Genomic DNA, 21,006 nt, shown 5'->3' on the forward strand with positions numbered 1-21,006 from the left:
GAGGCAGCATCGTCGCTTTGCTCGATCTTCGTCATTCCTCTTCTGGATTATTCCCACGCCCCCCCCCCCCCCCCCCCGCTACGTTACGTAGTAAAATATGTAAAAGTTAATACGATGTAATATTTGACAAACGATTAGTATTTGTAAACCACTTTTAAATGGCAAGCGCCGGAGGCTTCCGGCCACCGAAACGCGGGAAATTCCCCACGCGGTGACGGGGGGCGGGGGCTGTGATTGTGACGTCACAAAGCACCGCCCACTCCGGCTATTCGCACAAATCTCCATCAAACGCATTAAGTTGGCGATGTTGCTGCGTTGGAACTGGTTCACAATAAACAACAACAACAACAACAAAACAACTCAACACATTCGTCAATAACACTGCCGCTTTCAAATGAAAAACATGTAATGGGTTAAGTTTGGGCAATGGTTATTTTTCATAACACATCAAGGAGGCTCACTGTCACGAGTCTGTGGATCTCTGTAAAACCACGTGTCCCTATGTGAGTCCACGTGTCTCTGTGTGAGTCCACGTGTCCCCGTGTGAGTCCACGTGTCACTGTGTGAGTCCACGTGTCACTGTGTGAGTCCACGTGTCACCGTGTGAGTCCACGTGTCACTGTGTGAGTCTCCCTGTCACTGTGTGAGTCCACGTGTCACTGTGTATGTCCACGTGTCACTGTGTGAGTCTCCCTGTCCCTGTGTGAGTCCACGTGTCACTGTGTGAGTCCACGTGTCCCTGTGTGAGTCCACGTGTCACTGTGTGAGTCCATGTGTCCCCGTGTGAGTCCACGTGTCACTGTGTATGTCCACGTGTCACTGTGTGAGTCTCCCTGTCCCTGTGTGAGTCCACGTGTCACTGTGTGAGTCCACGTGTCACTGTGTGAGTCCACGTGTCACTGTGTGAGTCTCCCTGTCCCTGTGTGAGTCCACGTGTCACTGTGTGAGTCCATGTGTCCCTGTGTGAGTCCACGTGTCCCCGTGTGAGTCCACGTGTCACTATGTATGTCCACGTGTCACTGTGTGAGTCTCCCTGTCCCTGTGTGAGTCCACGTGTCTCTGCGTGAGTCCACGTGTCCCTGTGTGAGTCCACGTGTCACTGTGTGAGTCCACGTGTCACTGTGTGAGTCTCCCTGTCCCTGTGTGAGTCCACGTGTCACTGTGTGAGTCCACGTGTCACTGTGTGAGTCCACGTGTCACTGTGTGAGTCTCCCTGTCCCTGTGTGAGTCCACGTGTCACTGTGTGAGTCCACGTGTCACTGTGTGAGTCCACGTGTCACTGTGTGAGTCCACGTGTCACTGTGTGAGTCTCTCTGTCCCTGTGTGAGTCCACGTGTCTCTGTGTGAGTCCACGTGTCCCCGTGTGAGTCCACGTGTCACTGTGTGAGTCCACGTGTCACTGTGTGAGTCCACGTGTCTCTGTGTGAGTCCACGTGTCACTGTGTGAGTCCACGTGTTCCCGTGTGAGTCCACGTGTCACCGTGTGAGTCCACGTGACACTGTGTGAGTCCACGTGTTCCCGTGTAGTCCACGTGTCCCTGTGTGAGTCCACGTGTCACTGTGTGAGTCTCCCTGTCACTGTGTGAGTCCACGTGTCACTGTGTGAGTCCACGTGTCTCTGCGTGAGTCCACGTGTCCCTGTGTGAGTCCACGTGTCACTGTGTGAGTCCACGTGTCACTGTGTGAGTCCACGTGTCACTGTGTGAGTCCACGTGTCTCTGCGTGAGTCCACGTGTCCCTGTGTGAGTCCACGTGTCCCTGTGTGAGTCCACGTGTCCCTGTGTGAGTCCACGTGTCCCCGTGTGAGTCCACGTGTCACTGTGTATGTCCAGGTGTCACTGTGTGAGTCCACGTGTCACTGTGTGAGTCCACGTGTCACTGTGTGAGTCCAGGTGTCACTGTGTGAGTCCACGTGTCCCTGTGTGAGTCCACGTGTCACTGTGTGAGTCCACGTGTCACTGTGTGAGTCCACGTGTCCCTGTGTGAGTACACGTGTCACTGTGTGAGTCCACGTGTCACTGTGTGAGTCCACGTGTCCCTGTGTGAGTCCACGTGTCACTGTGTGAGTCCACGTGTCACTGTGTGAGTCCACGTGTCTCTGTGTGAGTCCACGTGTCCCCGTGTGAGTCCACGTGTCACTGTGTATGTCCAGGTGTCACTGTGTGAGTCCACGTGTCACTGTGTGAGTCCACGTGTCACTGTGTGAGTCTCCCTGTCACTGTGTGAGTCCAAGTGTCCTTGTGTGAGTCCGCGTGTCCTTGTGTGAGTCCACGTGTAACTGTGTGAGTCCACGTGTCCCCGTGTGAGTCCACGTGTCACTGTGTGAGTCCACGTGTTCCCGTGTGAGTCCACGTGTCACTGTGCGAGTCTCCCTGTCCCTGTGTGAGTCCACGTGTCTCTGTGTGAGTCCACGTGTCACTGTGTGAGTCTCCCTGTCCCTGTGTGAGTCCACGTGTCTCTGTGTGAGTCCACGTGTCACTGTGTGAGTCCACGTGTTCCCGTGTGAGTCTTTCTGCCTCTGTGTGTACATTGCGAGCGGTCTCCGCTAGCGCGAGCGGTAGAGACCATCGCTGTCCTCTCAAGCCAGCAGCAGCCGATAGATTTACCACTTGGACACGGATTTATAGTTGCAACTCAGCCCGTATCCACTCGCAGGAAGCGGAAGACCTTCCCAACGCTGCGATACGATGCACGTCGTGCGTCTCGTCTGTGGAATTGTTCTGGGCCTCTTTGTGATGCTCGAAATATCAAAGCGATCAGTTTTGCTTATCGGCAACATTGATCGTCAACCCACATACACACGCACCCACATCTGCCACGCACCAGGGCCTTTGCTATTGATGCCCCCAGGGTCTGGAATGCTATTGCCAATAAACTGCAACTTGAATCACTACTTATGAGATCTTCACTCAAAACTGCTCAAGAGGAGTTTTCCACCCCTAGCTGCCACTGCTATTCAGTGGCCTAAAATAAAATAAAATGTTTCGCTCCGGATGACCGCTGCAAAGTATTATCTGTATTTTGATTTAGTGTGCTGATCTTAAAGGTGCATTGAAAAATGTGATACTCCGACTGATGTTTCTGTTGTTGTGGAGTGACTCATGCAGCCAGCTATGGCTCCAGGGTTTGGTGTTGCATGTTGTTTATGTCGTTTATTGTGAAAATTCGGTCACAGTTCCTATGATCACTGTTACATTGCATTTATGGCTTTATTTTGGTGATTTCGAAAAGTTTTTTTGTTTTGGACATGTTTTTGTTTATTGTAGTACGGAGTTAGACTGATGGCCTTAATCTTAGTTGTCTTGTGGTTGTTTGTTGTTGTTGTTTGACTTGCATCCCACTGGGATTTTTGCACACAGCGTTGGTGTACGGTGCTATTTCAGGAATATTTTGATGTTTTTTTTCCTGGATTTTCTGTTTGCACAGTCACATCGTCACTTTAAGATGTTTTCTCGTTATTGTTTTGGTTTTTTTGTTTGTTGCGGTTGCACCCGATTCAAGAGCCGAACCAAATAAATGGAACTATGAACTATGAACTATATCCCGCGAACACGTTAAACCACCATTTAGTTAACCGTTATATTTTTAAAGCAGCCTTATGCATTCTAAGTAGCGGCCGCACGCTACACACACGCAGGCCGAATGTTTTTGTTTGAACATTCGGCCACTTAGGATTCAGGAGAAATCAATGCGAGTGTTTAGGCAATTTGGTGGAAGAGATTTGGCGTGATGGAGGTTTGGCGCTGATGCGTTGGGGAGGCCGCGGCTTGCGAGGGGAAAGTTGCGAACAACGCAGCCGGCCAGATAATTACACAGCAGGAGCCCCCCGCGACTACGCTGAGCCCCCCCCCAGCCCTCGCTACCCCCCCCCCCCCCAGTGACTACAGTGAGCCCCCACCCCCAGCCCTCGCTACCCCCCCAGTGACTACACTGAGCCCCCAGCCCTCGCTACCCCCCCAGTGACTACACTGAGCCCCCAGCCCTCGCTACCCCCCCCCCCTCAGTGACTACACTGAGCCCCCAGCCCTCGCTACCCCCCCCCAGTGACTACACTGAGCCCCCACCCCCAGCCCTCGCTACCCCCCCCCCAGTGACTACACTGAGCCCCCACCCCATCACTGACTCAGAGATCAGAGCGAGAGAGCACTCCCGTAGCCGGCGCAGCTCGGAAGGGTTTCCGCGATATGGCGCTACTACGACTACTGCGATGCTGCTGCTGATGCTGCTGCTGATGCTGCTGCTGATGCTGCTGCTGATGCTGCTGCTGATGCTGCTGCTGATGCTGCTGCTGATGCTATATATCGTACGAACGAATACACGCCTGGGAATGGGGTTGATGAGCGAATGGATTGGGAGGAAAATGCAAAAAAAGCCACGAGAGCAATATGAACAAGAATTAATGAAACGCGGCATTTTAAAAAGATAAAAATCTCGCTGAGTTACAACTGTCGAGTCTGCGCATGGTAATGTCTCATAAAAACGAAATTCCGCGCCAATTACATCGACATTACATTACCGAAAAGAAAATGAAACAGTTCAGAGCGTGGTCACAAGTTGTGCGCATTCTGTCCCGAAAATTCCGTGCCTTGAATGATTATTTCATGAAGAAATATTATATAACACTAACTGAACATCCATCGGGGAACGGTGGCGCAGTGGTTAGCAGGCGCGCTGCACTACGAACGCAGCCCCCTCTGTTCGATCTCCAGCCACGGCTAAGACCAAGACGTCACCACGGCCAACGCGTTACGCCACCCCCACGCGTGCTCCCCGCCGCCTGATCCCACGGCTGCGGCGCAGGAGACACAGAGCCACCTCCGAGACCTGCCCCGACAGTCTCCCAGCATCGATCATGAGATACACTCACAGAGAGATGTACAGAAACGTATCGGAACACTTAGACTCACACAGAGACCCATAGACTCACACAGAGACCCACAGACTCACACAGAGACCCACAAACTCACACAGAGACCCACAGACTCACACAGACTCACAGACTCACACAGACACCCACAGACTCACACAGAGACCCATAGACCTGCCCTGTCAGTCTCCCAGCATCTAGCATTAGATATACTGACATCGAGATCTACAGAAACGTATCGGAACCCTTACACTCACACAGACACCCATAGACTCATACCAAGACCCACAGACTCACAGAAATACCCATAGACTGACACAGAGACCCATAGACTCACACAGAGACACACAGACTCACACAGAGACCCATAGGCTCACACAGAGACCCATAGGCTCACACAGAGACCCACAGACTCGCACAGGCTCATAGACTCACACATAGACCCACAGACTCACACAGAGACCCACAGACTCACAGACTCACACATAGACCCACAGACTCACACAGAGACCCACAGACTCACAGACTCACACATAGACCCACAGACTCACACAGAGACCCACAAACTCACACAGAGACCCACAGACTCACACAGAGACCCACAGATTCACACATACACCCACAGGCTCACACAGAGACCCATAGACCTGCTCTAACAGTCTCCCAGCATCTGACCTCAGGCCTTCCCCTTGGTCACCAGACTCGTCCTGGGAGGGTTGCCACTTGTCACGGCTCGACCCAGATGGTCCAGGAGTTGGCCTCTGTGTTCGGGTGGCAGGAAATGATTTGTGCCGAGAAGTGATGTCGGTGTTTCCGTGTTGAACTTGATGCCAGTAAACGGTGTTCAGTGTTTATAGACCTCGTGCTGACTGAGACACGTGTTTCCGTGTTGGTCGACTGTGGAAACGGTGGCCATAACTGGAGAGAGAAATGTGGCCAGGCATCAAGCGAGCTACTCCATCACCCTGTCGTGTGCCGTGTCGGTCTTCACTAGGTGCTCGCTAATGTCACTCGTCCCAATAGCCTGTTAAGGCGACACGGGGGATCTTTGTGTTTACGTGGTGGGGCACATGTGTCGTCGATCTGAGAGATGGTGGACTATGCAGAGATGGAGCCATTGCAAGAGACACACACCTGGCATGGCATTGAGGTGCCCCGCAGGCATTCAGGCGGCTGACTTCATTCGCGAGATCTCCGTGACAACGTCCCAAGGCGCGACCCTCCCGGCCACGGGTCCTGACCCCCACAGAGTCGGGCTCCCCCGAGTTGATCAACAACCAATTCGGAGTGACGAGCTACTTAACTAACCGCTGCGACTCAGTCTACGTACTGGTTGCAACACGACAGCACACAACGGCTCGTTGCGCCGTGTATGCCCGGAGCAGCGAAACGTCGATAATCGCTTACAACTCGAGGGGCGGGGCTCAACGAAGAAGCGAGCGACGCTACGAGCGGGGGCGGCGGCGGCGCCTCCCCCCCTCCCTGCTAGGCCGGGCAGAGCAAGGCCAGAGGCACGGGCAGGGCATGGCCGGGCTGGGCCCGAGGAACGGGCAGGGCATGGCCGGGCTGGGCCCGCACAAGAGGGGTTCGCCACTCCCCGCGTACATTCCAATATCCTCTCGGTGCTGCCGAAGCTGCCGGAGCGACCAAAATACAAAAATAAGGAGGAGTTGGGGGGGGGGGCACTTCCATAAGAGGCGGGAGGACAGAGCGAGTTTGAAGTTGCTGCAATCGTGCTCCTCCGTCTCTCCGTTTCTCGCTCCTCTCTCTCTCTCGCTGTCTCTCGGGTCACCAATTTGCTTTGTGCGGTCGTTTCATAACGTGTTTTTTTCTTCCGTTCAACGGCGTTTTAAAAAAAAAGGAATGAAAAGGTCCTTGGGAGGAGAGCGCGCGCCGCGCTGCTGCTGTTCGCCCCCGTCCCAATTCTCGCTCCACCGCCCCTACAACGCGCCCCTACAACGCGCCCCTAGCGCCTGTGTGGGGTGGGCGGATGGTGATGGGGGCCGTTGGCACGCCGCTTCCACTCGCCGCCTGCACGGGGCTCACACTCAGCAGTAACAACACCGTGGCCTGTAAAGGGAAACTAATTATAATAATTATTAAACCTATAATAGGCGACGTTTTGGCCAATGGTCCTTTTTCATAGCACGTACGCAATGGTCGTTGACGAAAAGGTCGCCTATTATAACGTTTCCTTTAAAAGCCGCAGTGTCGTTATTTACGAAAGTGTCGGGGTTCTTGTTGTTGTTGTTTGTTGTTGTTTGTGCACCCGCTGCCAACGCAGCAGCAGCGGCAGCATCGCCAAGTGATGGATGTAACCCGCACGGTTAAGTGTGACCGTTACTTCATTGTGAAGAGTTACTCACAAGCGCTTACTTATTCCGTTGGACCGGGATTCTCAAATGTAAGCTCCGAGCATTCACGGGAATATCAAAAAACCTCAACGAACTACTTTGTCTGCCACTGTGGCCCAGCTGCTGATGCTGCTGAGAACACCACCACATGTGTGCCTTCATCGCCTCTTGATTTGGCTCCTGCAACTCTCTCCCCTGCGGCCTTACCCAAATCATTCATCTCCAAACTCCAGGTGATCTATATTGCCACTGGCAGACTTCAAACAGATCACCCCTAACTATGTGATCTCTCCACTGGCTCCCAATACACCGGGCTCTCAATCTAATTTGGGATCAACTTCAATATTCCACTCAATTTCTTTGAGATCCACCATGGACCCACACCTGCCTACCTCTCCCCTCTCATCTCACTCCTCTCCCCTTCATGCAAATCTTCGATCCAGCAACCAACGCATTCTATCAAAGCCTCCGATCAGCCATCGCTTTGTGGGAGGTCACTCCCTCCTCTGCTGCCCCCTTAGTCTGGAATGCTCTTCCTATGCCTGTTGCTGCCTTCAACTCCTAGTACCGGTTCAAGTCCAGGCTCATGTCCTTCCTTCACCTCTACTGCCCGTGTCTTCCTTCAAGAAAGTGTGTGTACAGTACTCCTCTCCATGCCACATGGCACTTGCACTTTGCACAGCGTCTTGAGATGAATTCAGACGCCATATAAATACAAATTGTATAAAACGGCGCACTCAATAAAGTCAAGTTGTCACATGTTAGTCAAATTACGAAAGTACGTTTGGGGAGAGAAAGAGCAACTTTTCTTCGTAGCGATGTGTGAAGGGCGGCAGGGGCCGTGAAATTGTGTGGCTTGAAAAGAAAAGTGCAATAACGGCGTCGTGTGTCGAGGGCATGGAAACAAAACACAAAATAAAACGGGAATTTGTCAACACAACAAAATGAACTTTAATCTCTGGAGGAAGGCCCCTCTTGTCTTGAATCTACTTTATAACCCTTTTAGGTCTGACCTGAGCCGAGCTGAATAAGAACACAAACAATTGGAACAAATGAAAAAAAACCTGGCCAGAATGTCGACTTCCACCAAGGCCTACATCAAAGGTTAAAGGTGCAGCCCTGCAATCGCTTTGCTACACCACTGCTGACAGCAAAGGCCCTCCGCGAGGGAGAGCTCTCCAGAGCCCCATCCTAGCGGAGTAATTTGGTCCAACGTCTGGGGAGAGGTCGGTGGTTACCCACATTCTACCCCATCGATCAACCGTGCGCGTACCCAGTGACAGCTCTTCAAAGGTGGTGTAGGAGGTGGAGATTTAAGAAACTCGCTCACGTGCTTTAGCTGCCTCACCGGGAGATCGAAGCGGCCGCCTGTGGATTGCAATTCCATCGCCCTAACCACTCCCCCACGGCAGCACCCCCTACGATCTAACGAGGCTGCCTCTAAAACGCTCACGCGGTCCTCGAGCACGGAGAAAGCCCTCCCCCGGAGAGACGCACTCACCTGGGTGCCAATAACGCTGAGCAGGTGTGCAAATTACCAGCGGTGAATAAGCACATTTGGTTAATAGGCACGATTAATCTCCCCGGCAAAATTGCGTGCCGTTAAGTCGCTAAAGGTACGCGCAGCAGAATTTCACCCGAAATGACTTCCTCGCCCCGGCGAAAGAGCCGGTGGGAACAGGGAACTCTCTGTACCCAGAAGACACCGCGGCCGCCCGTGGTGTCATCTCTCGCCTGGACGTTGGGCTGATGAAACGATGCCCGGGATTGAGATCGCGGCCGACACAACTCTGGGGTTGCGCAGACAACGCGGACCACGATTCACGGCGACTCAACAAACCCCGCGGGGGATTCTCGCACCCGCGAGATACCCGTGGAGCCAGAATCATTTATTTATACTGGAGGAATCCGATTAGCTATAAAGCTCTTTTTCACAGACGTCGGCAGACATCTGTGAAAGAGTCGGCCCCCCTCCCCACCCTTCTACCATTCCAAATTCTAAGAGCACGGCAAGCAACGGCGGATCGCATCATTACGCATATCCTGTTCAGCATTTAACATGTCCTGAATGTTTGTTTAACATTGAGCACGTTATGCCTCTTGCCCGTCTGAGTTTGTATAAAGACAAGGCCACGCGAATGGGTTGCATGGACCACTGGAGCAAGCACAGATTGTGCACGCCACTCTCGCTCGTCAAACACCTCAAGTAGGCTTGGACAGGGACCGTTCCGAAAAGGACCCTTGATATACAAAAAACACACGACAACATCAAAGCAGAGTGCGTGAACTCAACGGAGCCAAGCAAATTATTTACAGCGTGAACGAGAGAACACGCGCAGGCGATTAGCACGATTGGCTGCGTACGGTGCGAAAGAGGTTCAACATACGCATTGCACGTACACAGATCACACCGCTCGGAGCGGTGAGAGGGCCTTGGGCAGGACGCGTGCGTCACGGCTGCACGGGACGATGGCCAATGAAACGCATCGGAGAGGTTGTCCACCGGGGAGATGGAGCGATCGAATGAGCTCGTGTGAGGGTGCGAGGTGGATGAACGTGATGCGTGTCGGTGACAAGCCCAGATCAGAGACGTCACTCGTCAGTTCCGCCCGAGGTGGTATCACTTTCGTGGTGTCCGATGTTATCCCCGTGGCCAATAATCGTGAATCACGCGGTAACCGTTTTGAATGAGTGAGATCATCAAACAGTTAACTTTGGCAGCATGAATAGCTGTATCGGTGACAACCAGAGTCCTGATATCTGAAGCGGTACGAATGTCTGCTCTGCCCCATGCATTAATGACTGAAGTTTGTGGAGGCCTTCATCCAGCAGTGGATTGGCCATGGCTGATGATGACAGCGGTTTGTTGGTGTTCTATCCACACATTTCAGTTTCTCTTACCACCTCATCAGCGTAGTTCACCTCACTTTACTCCACAACAGGACACCAATTAATTATTAAATTAATATGTTATCAACAAACTCTGTCACACAACGACAGCTCAATGGTGGCTCGTGGGGGTGGGGGAGGGGCTCACAACGCGGCCGTGGGCCACAGTCGGCCCCTCCAGGGCCCGGGGCCCGAGCCCAGAAGAGGTGGAGAACAAAGACCAAGCCGCGTGGCTCCCTGGTGCAGCGGGGCCTGATGGCCTCGGGCTAACGAGACTCCCTGGACTCGTCACCGCGGCCCGCCCGCCCGCCCGCATGGCAGGACCCCCACACACCCAGCCCGCCTTCCGACCCTGCAGAGCGGCGTTCTCCATCGCAAGGTCCGCGGGTCACTGGCGGCCCACGGTGGCCTTTAGTGCGGCCCCCGACAATACACAGATGGTGAACACCCTCCCCCCCCCCCATCGTCGTGCTGCTGTCAAATCCTAGTGGCTTCAAATGTGTGGTGGCCAAAGTGCCTCCCCCCCCCCCCCTTCTGAGAATGAGTGGAGACCACTGCTGTCGGGGCACGGGCTCGACCTGTGGACGAGGCCGCGGGGTCAGTAGGGGGAGACGTCTCGGGGTGGCGGTTGGGGCCTCGTTGACCGCGCCGCGCGTGCCACGTCCGAGTTACCGGCACCGTCCAGAGGCGTCCAGAGGCGGTGCCGGCCCATGTGGCTTGGGGCGGCGCTCGGCTATTTATTGAAGTCGCAGTGAGATGCCAGAAGAGGTATGGGACACGAGCGATGTATCGAGCCGAGAGAAAAGCAATGTTCAATAACAAAGTGTCACGCGACGAGAAACCTGTTGACAATATACCTGAGGAGAGGTTCATTCGCCTTTCTGTGTTTAATCGGCTTATGTTTATTTGGGTTCTGCATGAGGGTTTAGATTTGGTGATCCACTTTTGTATGAACGCCTTTAAGTTGTTTGGGTCCCTGAGTGTTTTGCTTGGTTTGCTCACGCGAACCACAGCCGCTGCCGGCATCTGAGTGAAAAATAAAAAAAATGCATAATTCGCAGTTCATTGTCCATCCACTGCTGGATGAAGGTCTACCCACACCGTGTCATCGTGGGGGTTGTTTGACCATACCTCACCACGCTGGTCAGTGCGGGTTTAAGGATGGGAAAACCCAGGACCAGACGATGAATCACTGCTCGCTGGTCTTAGCTGTCGCCAGGAATCAAACTCGGGTCGCCGGGTTTGTTGCGCAGCACATTTGCGAGTGACAATTAACAGTTCTCATATCAACGCCTCTCGATCGGCAATATTGAAAGATAAATTTACTTCGGAAAAACGCAAAATCAGAGGGGTTTAGTTCAGCACGAAACACCAAAAAAGTGACGGGAAACCCCGTCTGAGCGTTTTACAAAATCGGAACAGATATTACATCAATCCAAACTACACTGAACAAGATGAGACAGATGAGCTTTAATATCAGATGCAATGTTACTTTCTGTAACGGGCTGGCCCCACTGCTCTGAGAGGCAGCGACCACCAAACAACTCTTGTAGTCTCTCATAATATAACATAGTCTCCCTCGTAGTCTCTCTCGTAGTCTCTCTCGTGGTCTCTCTCGTAGTCGCTCTCGTGGTCTCTCTCGTGGTCTCTCTCGTAGTCTCTCTCGTAGTCTCTCGTGGTCTCTCTCGTGGTCTCTCTCGTAGCCTCTCGTAATATAACATAGTCTCCGTCGTAGTCTCTCTCGTAGTCTCTCTCGTGGTCTCTCTCGTAGTCTCTCTCGTAGTCTCTCATAATATAACATAGTCTCCCTCGTAGTCTCTCTCGTAGTGTCTCTCGTAGTCTCTCGTGGTCTCTCGTGGTCTCTCGTAGTCTCTCGTGGTCTCTCGTGGTGTCTCGTGGTCTCTCGTGGTGTCTCGTGGTGTCTCGTGGTCTCTCGTGGTTTCTCGTGGTCTCTCGTAGTCTCTCGTGGTCTCTCGTGGTGTCTCGTGGTCTCTCGTGGTCTCTCGTGGTCTCTAGTGGTGTCTCGTGGTCTCTCGTGGTGTCTCGTGGTGTCTCGTGGTCTCTCGTGGTCTCTCGTTGTGTCTCGTGGTCTCTCGTGGTGTCTCGTGGTCTCTCGTGGTCTCTCGTGGTCTCTCGTGATGTCTCGTGGTCTCTCGTGGTGTCTCGTGGTCTCTCGTGGTCTCTCGTGGTGTCTCGTGGTCTCTTGTGGTGTCTCGTGGTGTCTCGTGGTCTCTCGTGGTCTCTCGTGGTCTCTAGTGGTGTCTCGTGGTCTCTCGTGGTGTCTCGTGGTCTCTCGTGGTCTCTCGTGGTGTCTCATGGTCTCTCGTGGTCTCTCGTGTTCTCTCGTGGTGTCTCGTGGTCTCTCGTGGTGTCTCGTGGTCTCTCGTGGTCTCTCGTGGTGTCTCATGGTCTCTCGTGGTGTCTCGTGGTCTCTCGTGGTGTCTCGTGGTCTCTCGTGGTGTCTCGTGGTGTCTCGTGGTCTCTCGTGGTGTCTCGTGGTCTCTCGTGGTCTCTCGTGGTGTCTCGTGGTCTCTCGTGGTCTCTCGTGGTCTTTCGTGGTGTCTAGTGGTCTCTCGTGGTCTCTCGTGGTGTCTCGTGGTCTCTCGTGGCTCTCGTGGTGTCTCGTGGTCTCTCGTGGTCTCTCGTGGTCTCTCGTGGTGTCTCGTGGTTTATCGTGGTCTCTCGTCGTGTCTCGTGGTCTCTCGTGGTCTCTCGTGGTCTCTCATGGTGTCTCGTGGTCTCTCGTGGTGTCTCGTGGTCTCTCGTGGTCTTTCGTGGTCTTTCGTGGTCTCTCGTGGTCCCTCGTCGTGTCTCGTGGTGTCTCGTGGTGTCTCGTGGTCTCTCGTGGTGTCTCGTGGTCTTTCGTGGTCTCTCGTGGTCTCTCGTGGTGTCTCGTGGTCTCTCGTGGTCTCTCGTGGTGTCTCGTGGTGTCTCGTGGTCTCTCGTGGTGTTTCGTGGTCTCTCGTGGTGTCTCGTGGTGTCTCGTGGTCTCTCGTGGTGTTTCGTGGTCTCTCGTGGTCTCTCGTGGTGTCTCGTGGTGTCTCGTGGTCTCTCGTGGCCTCTCGTGGTGTCTCGTGGTGTCTCGTGGTGTCTCGTGGTCTCTCGTGGTCTCTCGTGGTCTCTCGTGGTCTCTCGTGGTGTCTCGTGGTGTCTCGTGGTCTCTCGTGGCCTCTCGTGGTGTCTCGTGGTCTCTCGTGGTGTCTCATGGTGTCTCGTGGTCTCTCGTGGTGTCTCGTGGTCTCTCGTGGGGTCTCGTGGTCTCTCGTGGTGTCTCGTGGTCTCTCGTGGTGTCTCGTGGTCTCTCGTGGTGTCTCGTGGTCTCTCGTGGGGTCTCGTGGTCTCTTGTGGTCTCTCGTGGTCTCTCGTGGTGTCTCGTGGTGTCTCGTGGTCTCTGGTGGTCTCTCGTGGTGTCTCGTGGCCTCTAGTGGTCTCTAGTGATCTTCCAGCTATGTTCGACTCCACAGACCACTCACTCCTCCCTCGCTCCCTGCGCGTGTCCACGAGTCTGCAGTCGCTCCAGTTAAACAAAGGCTTGAGGCCTATCTACAAAATTTTTGCCGTCTTATTTTATTCTGGCATCTCACAGTTTTGTTTCGTAAAAAAAAAGAAAATTCGCACTTCATGTATTTCATTATTTCGTGAGTGTCTTTAGAACATTTGTCTTTGTAAATGTTTCATTTTATCTTCACTTGTGTGAAGTGCCTTGAACCTTGTGGTATGAAAGGCGGTCTATAAATAAAGAAGATTATTCTCATTATTGTGCTCGGATCCCTTGCTCTAATTCATAGATCTCTCTCCCTTCCGGCTAAAGTGTTCATGTCAACGATTATTCCTTCGCCAGCATCTGCGTCGCCATGGACAGCACGAGCTCATCCCCTCGGTCCACGCTCACATCCTCACTTGACGTGGTCTCATCTTGGATTGCTTCGAATTTTGTCCGGATACAAAGATCTTCTTTTTTTAAACGCCAGGGGACCAACCCCTCGGTGGCAAATGGTGCACACAGCAGTTTGAGCCTGCGCCCCATACAGCCTGGCACCGCACTGGTAATAGGTGTTGCGACGCCTCGGAGCTGACACTGATCCCTCCATTCCCCGTATATTCATCCTGCAGGACCTTGTCCCTCCACCTGAACAACGTCTCTCGTATCTGGCATTGACCTTCCCCAGCTGCTGCTGCGACACGCGTCCACGCTTTCATCGCTCAGGTCGCAAAAGCAGTAAGGCTCCTTCGTGCATCTCAATGCGCTTATTTAATTCCCCGGTTAAATAATGGAAGGGGCTACTTTCAAACTCTCTCCTCTATAAATTTCCCAAATCCCTCGTCTACAAACTCCAGCTAATTTAAATTAACTACTGCCGCACTTCTCAGCTGCTGCCACGAATGTGGCCTCATCAACCGCGGACTGCGGTCCCTCCCCTGGCTCCCAATGCAATCCCGGATCAACTTCAAGACAGCCTTCAACCGTGTTCAAGATCCTCCACGGACTGGCACACGCGCCAATCATCTCTCCCAACCCACTCTACTATCTCCTGCACGCACTCTTCACTCCAGCAACCACGGCTGTTTTCTCAAAGACTATATTCAACCTTCGTTCAGTGGGAGGTCATCTGGAACTCTTTTCCCCTGACCATTCCTGCTGTCAACTCCATGCCCCTAGAGGCTTTTGGCCTTCCTCCTTCTTCTCCTTTGTCTGTCGTCTACAGAGAGTGTGTGAGTGTACACATTCTTCTAAAGAGAGTGTGTGTGTGTACAGCTCATTTCCCCCTGCCATGCTCCACTCTCCTGCACAGCCTCTCCAGGGAGGCTGTTGGGTTTAAAATCGGTATAAATAATTCCCACTCGTATGGAATTAAACCAAAGCTATGCAGCAACGGCAGCAGCAACGACAACAATAGTTTTTTTTTTAAACCCTGCAAATTAACTAGGGCCGCCGAGTTAACGCGAGCCGGACTTAACTCGGCAGCGCGCGCGCCTCGCCTCGTCGAGTCTCCGGGTCGAGGTTCACCCCCTCACCCCCCAACGCACAGCAGCGGCGCCGCACCAGCAGACGAACGCCACGTGGCGCGCGCAGCAGCAGCGGAGGAAGAGGAGCGTCGTCGTGCGTTGTGAGCGAGAGAAGCGATGCGGGGAAACGAAAAATTGGGAAGGTGTCCCGCACCCACCCCCACCGCCATACGTCAGCGGTGCGCCCCGCGCAGTCGGGGACATTTCCCGTCGCTCGCCACCGATGTCAGCCGTGGTCGGCAATCTGACGAAGGCTGCCAGGTTCATCGTGCGGTATCGATTAACCCCAGCGCAGCCACGCGACTCCGGATACGTCTGTTGAGATATCCATCGTGCAAGCGGCGAGCGTAGTTGCACCGACGGTAGGTGACACTACGGTGGATATTCAGTCAGTCATCAGTTTTTACATTTGTTCTTTAATACTTTTTTTATACGATGCTCTCTGATCAAAGCTGCGTTTTATATATACACACTGTGACATGTTCGCCTGCTCAAAGTAATGTTTTTGAGCAATGCCTCATTTTAGGTTTGATGCCAGACCTAAAAGTATTTGACTAAAATTGTTTTAAATGAAAGTTTAAAATCGAGGACAGTTTCGTGAAAAACGCATAAGGGATATGCAATATGAATTAGCTTTTACTCAGCCGCCACCACATTAAGTCATATTTTTAGTTTCTACACTGTGCGTGTTGAACATAAGATATTTAAAGCCTGCAGATGACGTGTTATAGTTGCTGCTTTTATCACCCTGCGGATGCGTGAGGCGGCTCTGCCACCACCACCACTCTTAACAGTCGTTACTGTTGTTCACCAATACGAGAAAAAATGAAAGTGCTCGACGTCGCTTTCAAGCAGGGAAATTTTTTTTTTAATGAAAAATAAATCGAGATTAAAATGCAAAAATGGAAATCGCAGCGGCTGCACAAACGTGACCTCTAAGGGCCTGAGGGCGGCAAATGCTCTTAAAAGGCTCTGCGATTCCGCGTAAAATTTTGTAAAATAAAAAAATAACTGCAGCGTCCTCGCGAGATGACAACGCTGTGGGCGTTGCCGTCATTGCTCAGAATGACGTCTCCACCCCCACCGCCAATCATCTGCCACAATCACAACGCCATGCAACATGGACAGGTATGTGGCCGAGGTAAATATATGTATGCTTCTAATGTTGATTATATTCGTTATATATGTCATTGTAACTATTATTGGTTTTAATAGGGTTTTTCCACTTTTTTTCTGGCAACAAAACAAACCTTTTTACGAGGATTCATGTCTGCATTTACCACGATACCTGCAGTCAAAATGCAAACAAAAAACATACTATGATAATATATGCATTGTCCTTGAAACCGATTGGTCCACACCAAAAGGCGTCATCTGGTCGAGCACCAACGCCAAAAGGCGTCATCTGGTCGAGCACCAATTGGGTCGAGGCTCAAGAGAAAGCCGTCCCTTGGCGTGGACCAATCAGTTTCAAGAACAATGCATATATTATCATAGTATGTTTTTTGTTTGCATTTTGACTGCAGGTATCGTGGTAAATGCAGACATGAATCCTCGTAAAAAGGTTTCAGTTTTGTTGCCAAAAAAAGGGGAAAAACCCTATTATTACATTTTGGTACTGGCAAAGGAGGTCTAATGATGTAGATATTGTTGGTTTTATTTATTTTATCATGAAGTTATGTTATGAATTATCAGCATAATTTTTTACTTTGACAATTGACCTACACGTTGTCCTGACTACCCCTAAGTTTGTAATAATTATAATCTCAAAATAATTTCCGCATTTACATCAGGCTAGGCGTTAAATCCGGTAAAAGGAACCCGTGAACAAGATTCAGAGGTTCAGAAATCAACAAACTTACAGAAGGACAGGTGGTGGTTAACACGTAGGCTTTAGCGACCAATCTTATTAAAATCGCCTGATGAAGCTGGTTGTAATCGCCAGAGAAGCGTCGTGCTCGGAATGTAGACATTGTGGGTTCACTCTCCAACACACCGGTGTGCTGAAGTAGCCACCAATTGGCACGTTTTGCTTACGTGACAAACCTTTCTGATTGGCCGTTTCGGTTGGTGGTGGGTTAACGACATATTTATATTTACGCGATCTCACCCATAAACTTAAAATTATGAGGCGTTTATAGCTCCTCACACCGGCCAATAGCATCATCAACCCACTGAGCGATTTCCCAGAATGCCCTTCGCAGCTTCTCAGATAAAGACCTCGAATGCCCCATCTGTATTTGTGTTATTTTTTAAATGGGGAATAATGGTATTGTAAATATTCGTGTTATAATTATGGCACATGTTGTTAAATATCGGTTGAACAAGAATAGGGGATTAAAAAGTCCTGACTTTACGACGTTCCACCGTCTCAATTCACCGCCCTCATGGAATTGGAGTTCTGACAAAGTCTAAGCTGACCACATCTCTCGAGCTGTACAGGTCGTTCTGGAGCCAGCTCTCAAGCATGAATATTTCACAATCCACATCACCTGCTGCAAACCAATTTTAAATGCTGCGTGGTGTAATGGGTCAAGCACACCGGGCTTGAACACTTAAAGGCCGCCGGTTCGATTCCATGTCACGGCACGGTAGTTGAAGCAAATCACGTCCCGCACCCCCACCACACTCCCCTACGCCCCCCGTCGCTGTCCACCCATTCGTCAAAATGTCCTCTGGAAATCTGTGAAAAAGAGCTTTATAGCTCATCGGATTCCTCGAGTATAAACAAATTCTGCCTCATAATCAGAATATTTCTTCATAATAGAGAAATCCGATGAGCTATAAAGCTCTTATTTCACAGATGTCCGGGAGGGGTGGGTCAGAACGTTAAAACAACAAACAGTACAAAAACCACGATAGGAGTGCAAAGCATAGGGAAGTTAAATGGGTACCAGTTAGTACATCGGCAGGTCACGTGTGGCCGGCGTGGAAGAGTAGGCCAAAGCACCCACTTGTTGAGGCCCTCTGTGAGCACCCATGTAGTGAGAACCTTTCCCTTTGCAGTGGCGTGCGTGAGCAAGCAATTGCAGGGCTGCACCTTTACACATGTCGACATGCAGGAGTCCAGTGGAGGGGGGGGGGGGTTCAAGGTGTCCGTGCGGGTTACCTGGCCACACGACATCGTTTACACGATAGCCACGCGCACGCACCTGGAACAAAGTTGCCATTCGGGATCTCCTTGTAGGTCCACCAGTCGTCTTGTATTCTCTGAGAGCTGTACTGAGCTGCGGCGCCTGTGGGCGCGCACACGACACAACCACGGAGAGGAGGGGGCGGGGGGGTGCGGTGAGGAGGGGACGAAGAGGGGGGTGAGGAGGGGGTGAGGAGGGGGTGAGGAGGGGTTGAGAAGGGGATGAGAAGTGGAGACCTTTCACTCGAGCCCAGCGCCCTCGCATCCTCGCCCTGCCACGCGCTCCTCCGCTCTCGCTCTTGGCAGCGTCGGGCGAGGGGGAGCGGTTTTTGTTGTTTTGCCAGCGCCGAGGTCGTCTGTGTGTTACACACCACGTGTCTACTCCACCGCGGGAGCGTGCCCCGCTGCTGCCCCGCTGCTGCCCCGCTGGAGTTCAAGTACTTGTAGGCAAAATGTCGAGCGAACCAATTAAAGGATGGCTTTTCTGTCTCTCTGGTTTTTTTTTAATGAGGCACCTTTTTCGACGCAGGAATCAACAGGTGAGGACGCCTGCTTCTGTTCCACATCCACGTTAACCTTAGCAGCCCGCGGTAGCGGTGCGTTCCGTTCATCGCACACACACACACCACACACACCACACCACACACACACCACAAACACACCACACGTGCGTCCCTGCACGCAACCATTGCACTTTGGTGGGCTTCTCAATTCATTTGATTCGTGTCTCCATTTAGCAGGGGACAGCTTTGAGATTTACGAGCAGCTTACAAAAAACGTCAAAGCCCGAGTCGGCTTGCATGCACTGCTCATACCGCGGCGCTGAGGACGCGATCGTTTATTAAGTCACGATTATTATGCACCCACGCAGTTTCCCCATTTCAAAGCAAGCCGACACAAGTCGTCCTCCAGACAGTCTCGTCCCCTTCACCTGATGAAGGCCGCTTGTGTTGTGGCCGAAACGGCGTGAGAATATTATTGTGTTATTTTATTTTATCAATTTATTATTTTATTCTCATTCTACGTGACTTTACCGAAAGAACCAAAGAAGAAGTTAACGGAGTTAAATATGCAGTCTGTTTGCTGCCAAATACACACGTGCCTTGCAGCTATTTAGTCAACACACACACATAGTACACATGCAGCAGCAGCACACACGCTTGACTGCGTACAATGCACAGCGGTGCATTTTATTTCGACGCTTATGAAGCAAAGTACATACACTTAGCCGTTCCTCAACATCGCAGTGACAGGGCCGGTGGTAATGCCAAGCTCAGCAATCCCCCCCCCCCCCTGCCCCCCAGCCAATTTCCCGCAACGCAGAAATGCAATCTAAAACAATTCCCCCAACGCGAAGATCAGGCTTAATTGAGACGCGACGGAGTCGCTCGCTTCTCCTGCAGGGCTGCGTGTGACCGCCAATAATGCGTCCGCTGAAGACCATGGCGTTGGATCGTAGCCAACTTCTTGCATTGGCAGTCGCCCGCTCCACACAACCCCCCTCCCTCCACGTCTCCTCCCCAACGGTGAGCAGAAAAGGAATTCCACCGATGCCAACTTAGGCGAGTGTCACGACAGCAGGCCGGACAAGGCGGCATTATGCGAGAGCTGCTGAAGGCCCATTAACTGAAGTATTGACGAAATCTTTTGCGTGGTGTGTAATTCGCATTGTGCATCACTATTTAATGCCCTTGTCATTTTGATCGTTATTACCCTCGCGCCGCGGAGGGAACGCGCTGGGCTGTCGGAGAGCGTTCCTGGAGGGCGCCGGGGTGGGGGGTGCGCACGCCCGTGGCGGTGTGCGGCGAGCGGGCCCAGGGCTCCTGCCACACGCACGTGGCGGCACCAACACCGACACAGGCGCCCCGGGCCACTCGGACGGGTGTGTTTTTTTTGTTTCAAATCGTGGGACTCGTGCGACTCTTTAAGTCGCTAACTTCCCGCTCCGTTGGGCACTCGCTTTAGCTAATCAAAATAATATAATGCGGGGCAGCCTCAGGGGAGCGGGGAGGGGTGCGTGCCACCTCCTGTCGGACAGAACCCTCGACCCGCGAGTTGGCAGCCCCCGCGCGCTCCGGGAGGATGCGCGTGCCCCGAGCTCCCCACGCCGTGGACTCTTTCTGCTCCCCCGTGGGGCCGACGCCGTAGGGACTCTCCCCGGCAAATGCAGGGGGACATTAAGTATGGTGCACACTGCCAGAGGAGTCACGCAGTAAACCCCGCCGTGACAACATAGATTGACAAACTATTTGGTGATGCAGCTGCGTTGGCACTGAGATGCACCCAGCAGCAGCAGCAACAACAACAACACGCTCGAAACACGCTTGTCGATAACGCTGTGGCCTTTAAAGGAAACATTTTTACGTGACGTTTCGGGCAATGTCCCTTCTTCGTAGCGCACAACGTCGTGCCCGATTGGCTAGATTCCTGGTACATTCTCAACAACTCCTGCGTCGTCTGCGCGCTGCTCGAGTGGAGACTCCACCCGGGTCTCCCACCTCAACCCGGTGCGCCGTGCCCGCCTGAACGGGTTACCGCCACAACGGCCTGGGGCTGTTGTGGAGGCGACCGCGCGCTCCACCCCGTGTGCGTCTGCACGCCCTGCGCATTGCACGCGGAGTTTTGTTAAGAGGGCTACAAAATCAAAGCGCCTTTGTTCTTTGCGCCCTCGGCAAGGTGACGCGCGGAGCCGGGCGATCGAGCGCCGTCTCTCGTCGCCGGGGCCGCCTGCCAAGGCGCTCGTGGTGGCGGTTCAC

The 21,006-nt window shown here is 52.6% G+C and overlaps 1 protein-coding gene across 3 annotated transcripts in view; it reads right to left on the bottom strand.

Annotated features, from left to right (window-relative positions):
* The window catches only part of CA10 (carbonic anhydrase 10), a 168,683-nt gene that overhangs the window by 127,464 nt on the left and 20,213 nt on the right, over positions 1-21,006 (bottom strand). For all 3 annotated transcript variants that reach the window (XM_032970236.2, XM_032970237.2, XM_076073682.1), the window contains exon 3: positions 18,270-18,353. In XM_032970236.2, the coding sequence (XP_032826127.1) occupies positions 18,270-18,353 (84 nt within the window). The remainder of the gene's footprint in view (positions 1-18,269; positions 18,354-21,006) is intronic.

The sequence above is a fragment of the Petromyzon marinus genome, chromosome 43 (assembly GCF_048934315.1).
Source record: "Petromyzon marinus isolate PM22_M1 ecotype Great Lakes invasive population chromosome 43, UKy_Petmar_22M1.pri1.0, whole genome shotgun sequence".
Lineage (NCBI taxonomy): Eukaryota > Metazoa > Chordata > Hyperoartia > Petromyzontiformes > Petromyzontidae > Petromyzon > Petromyzon marinus.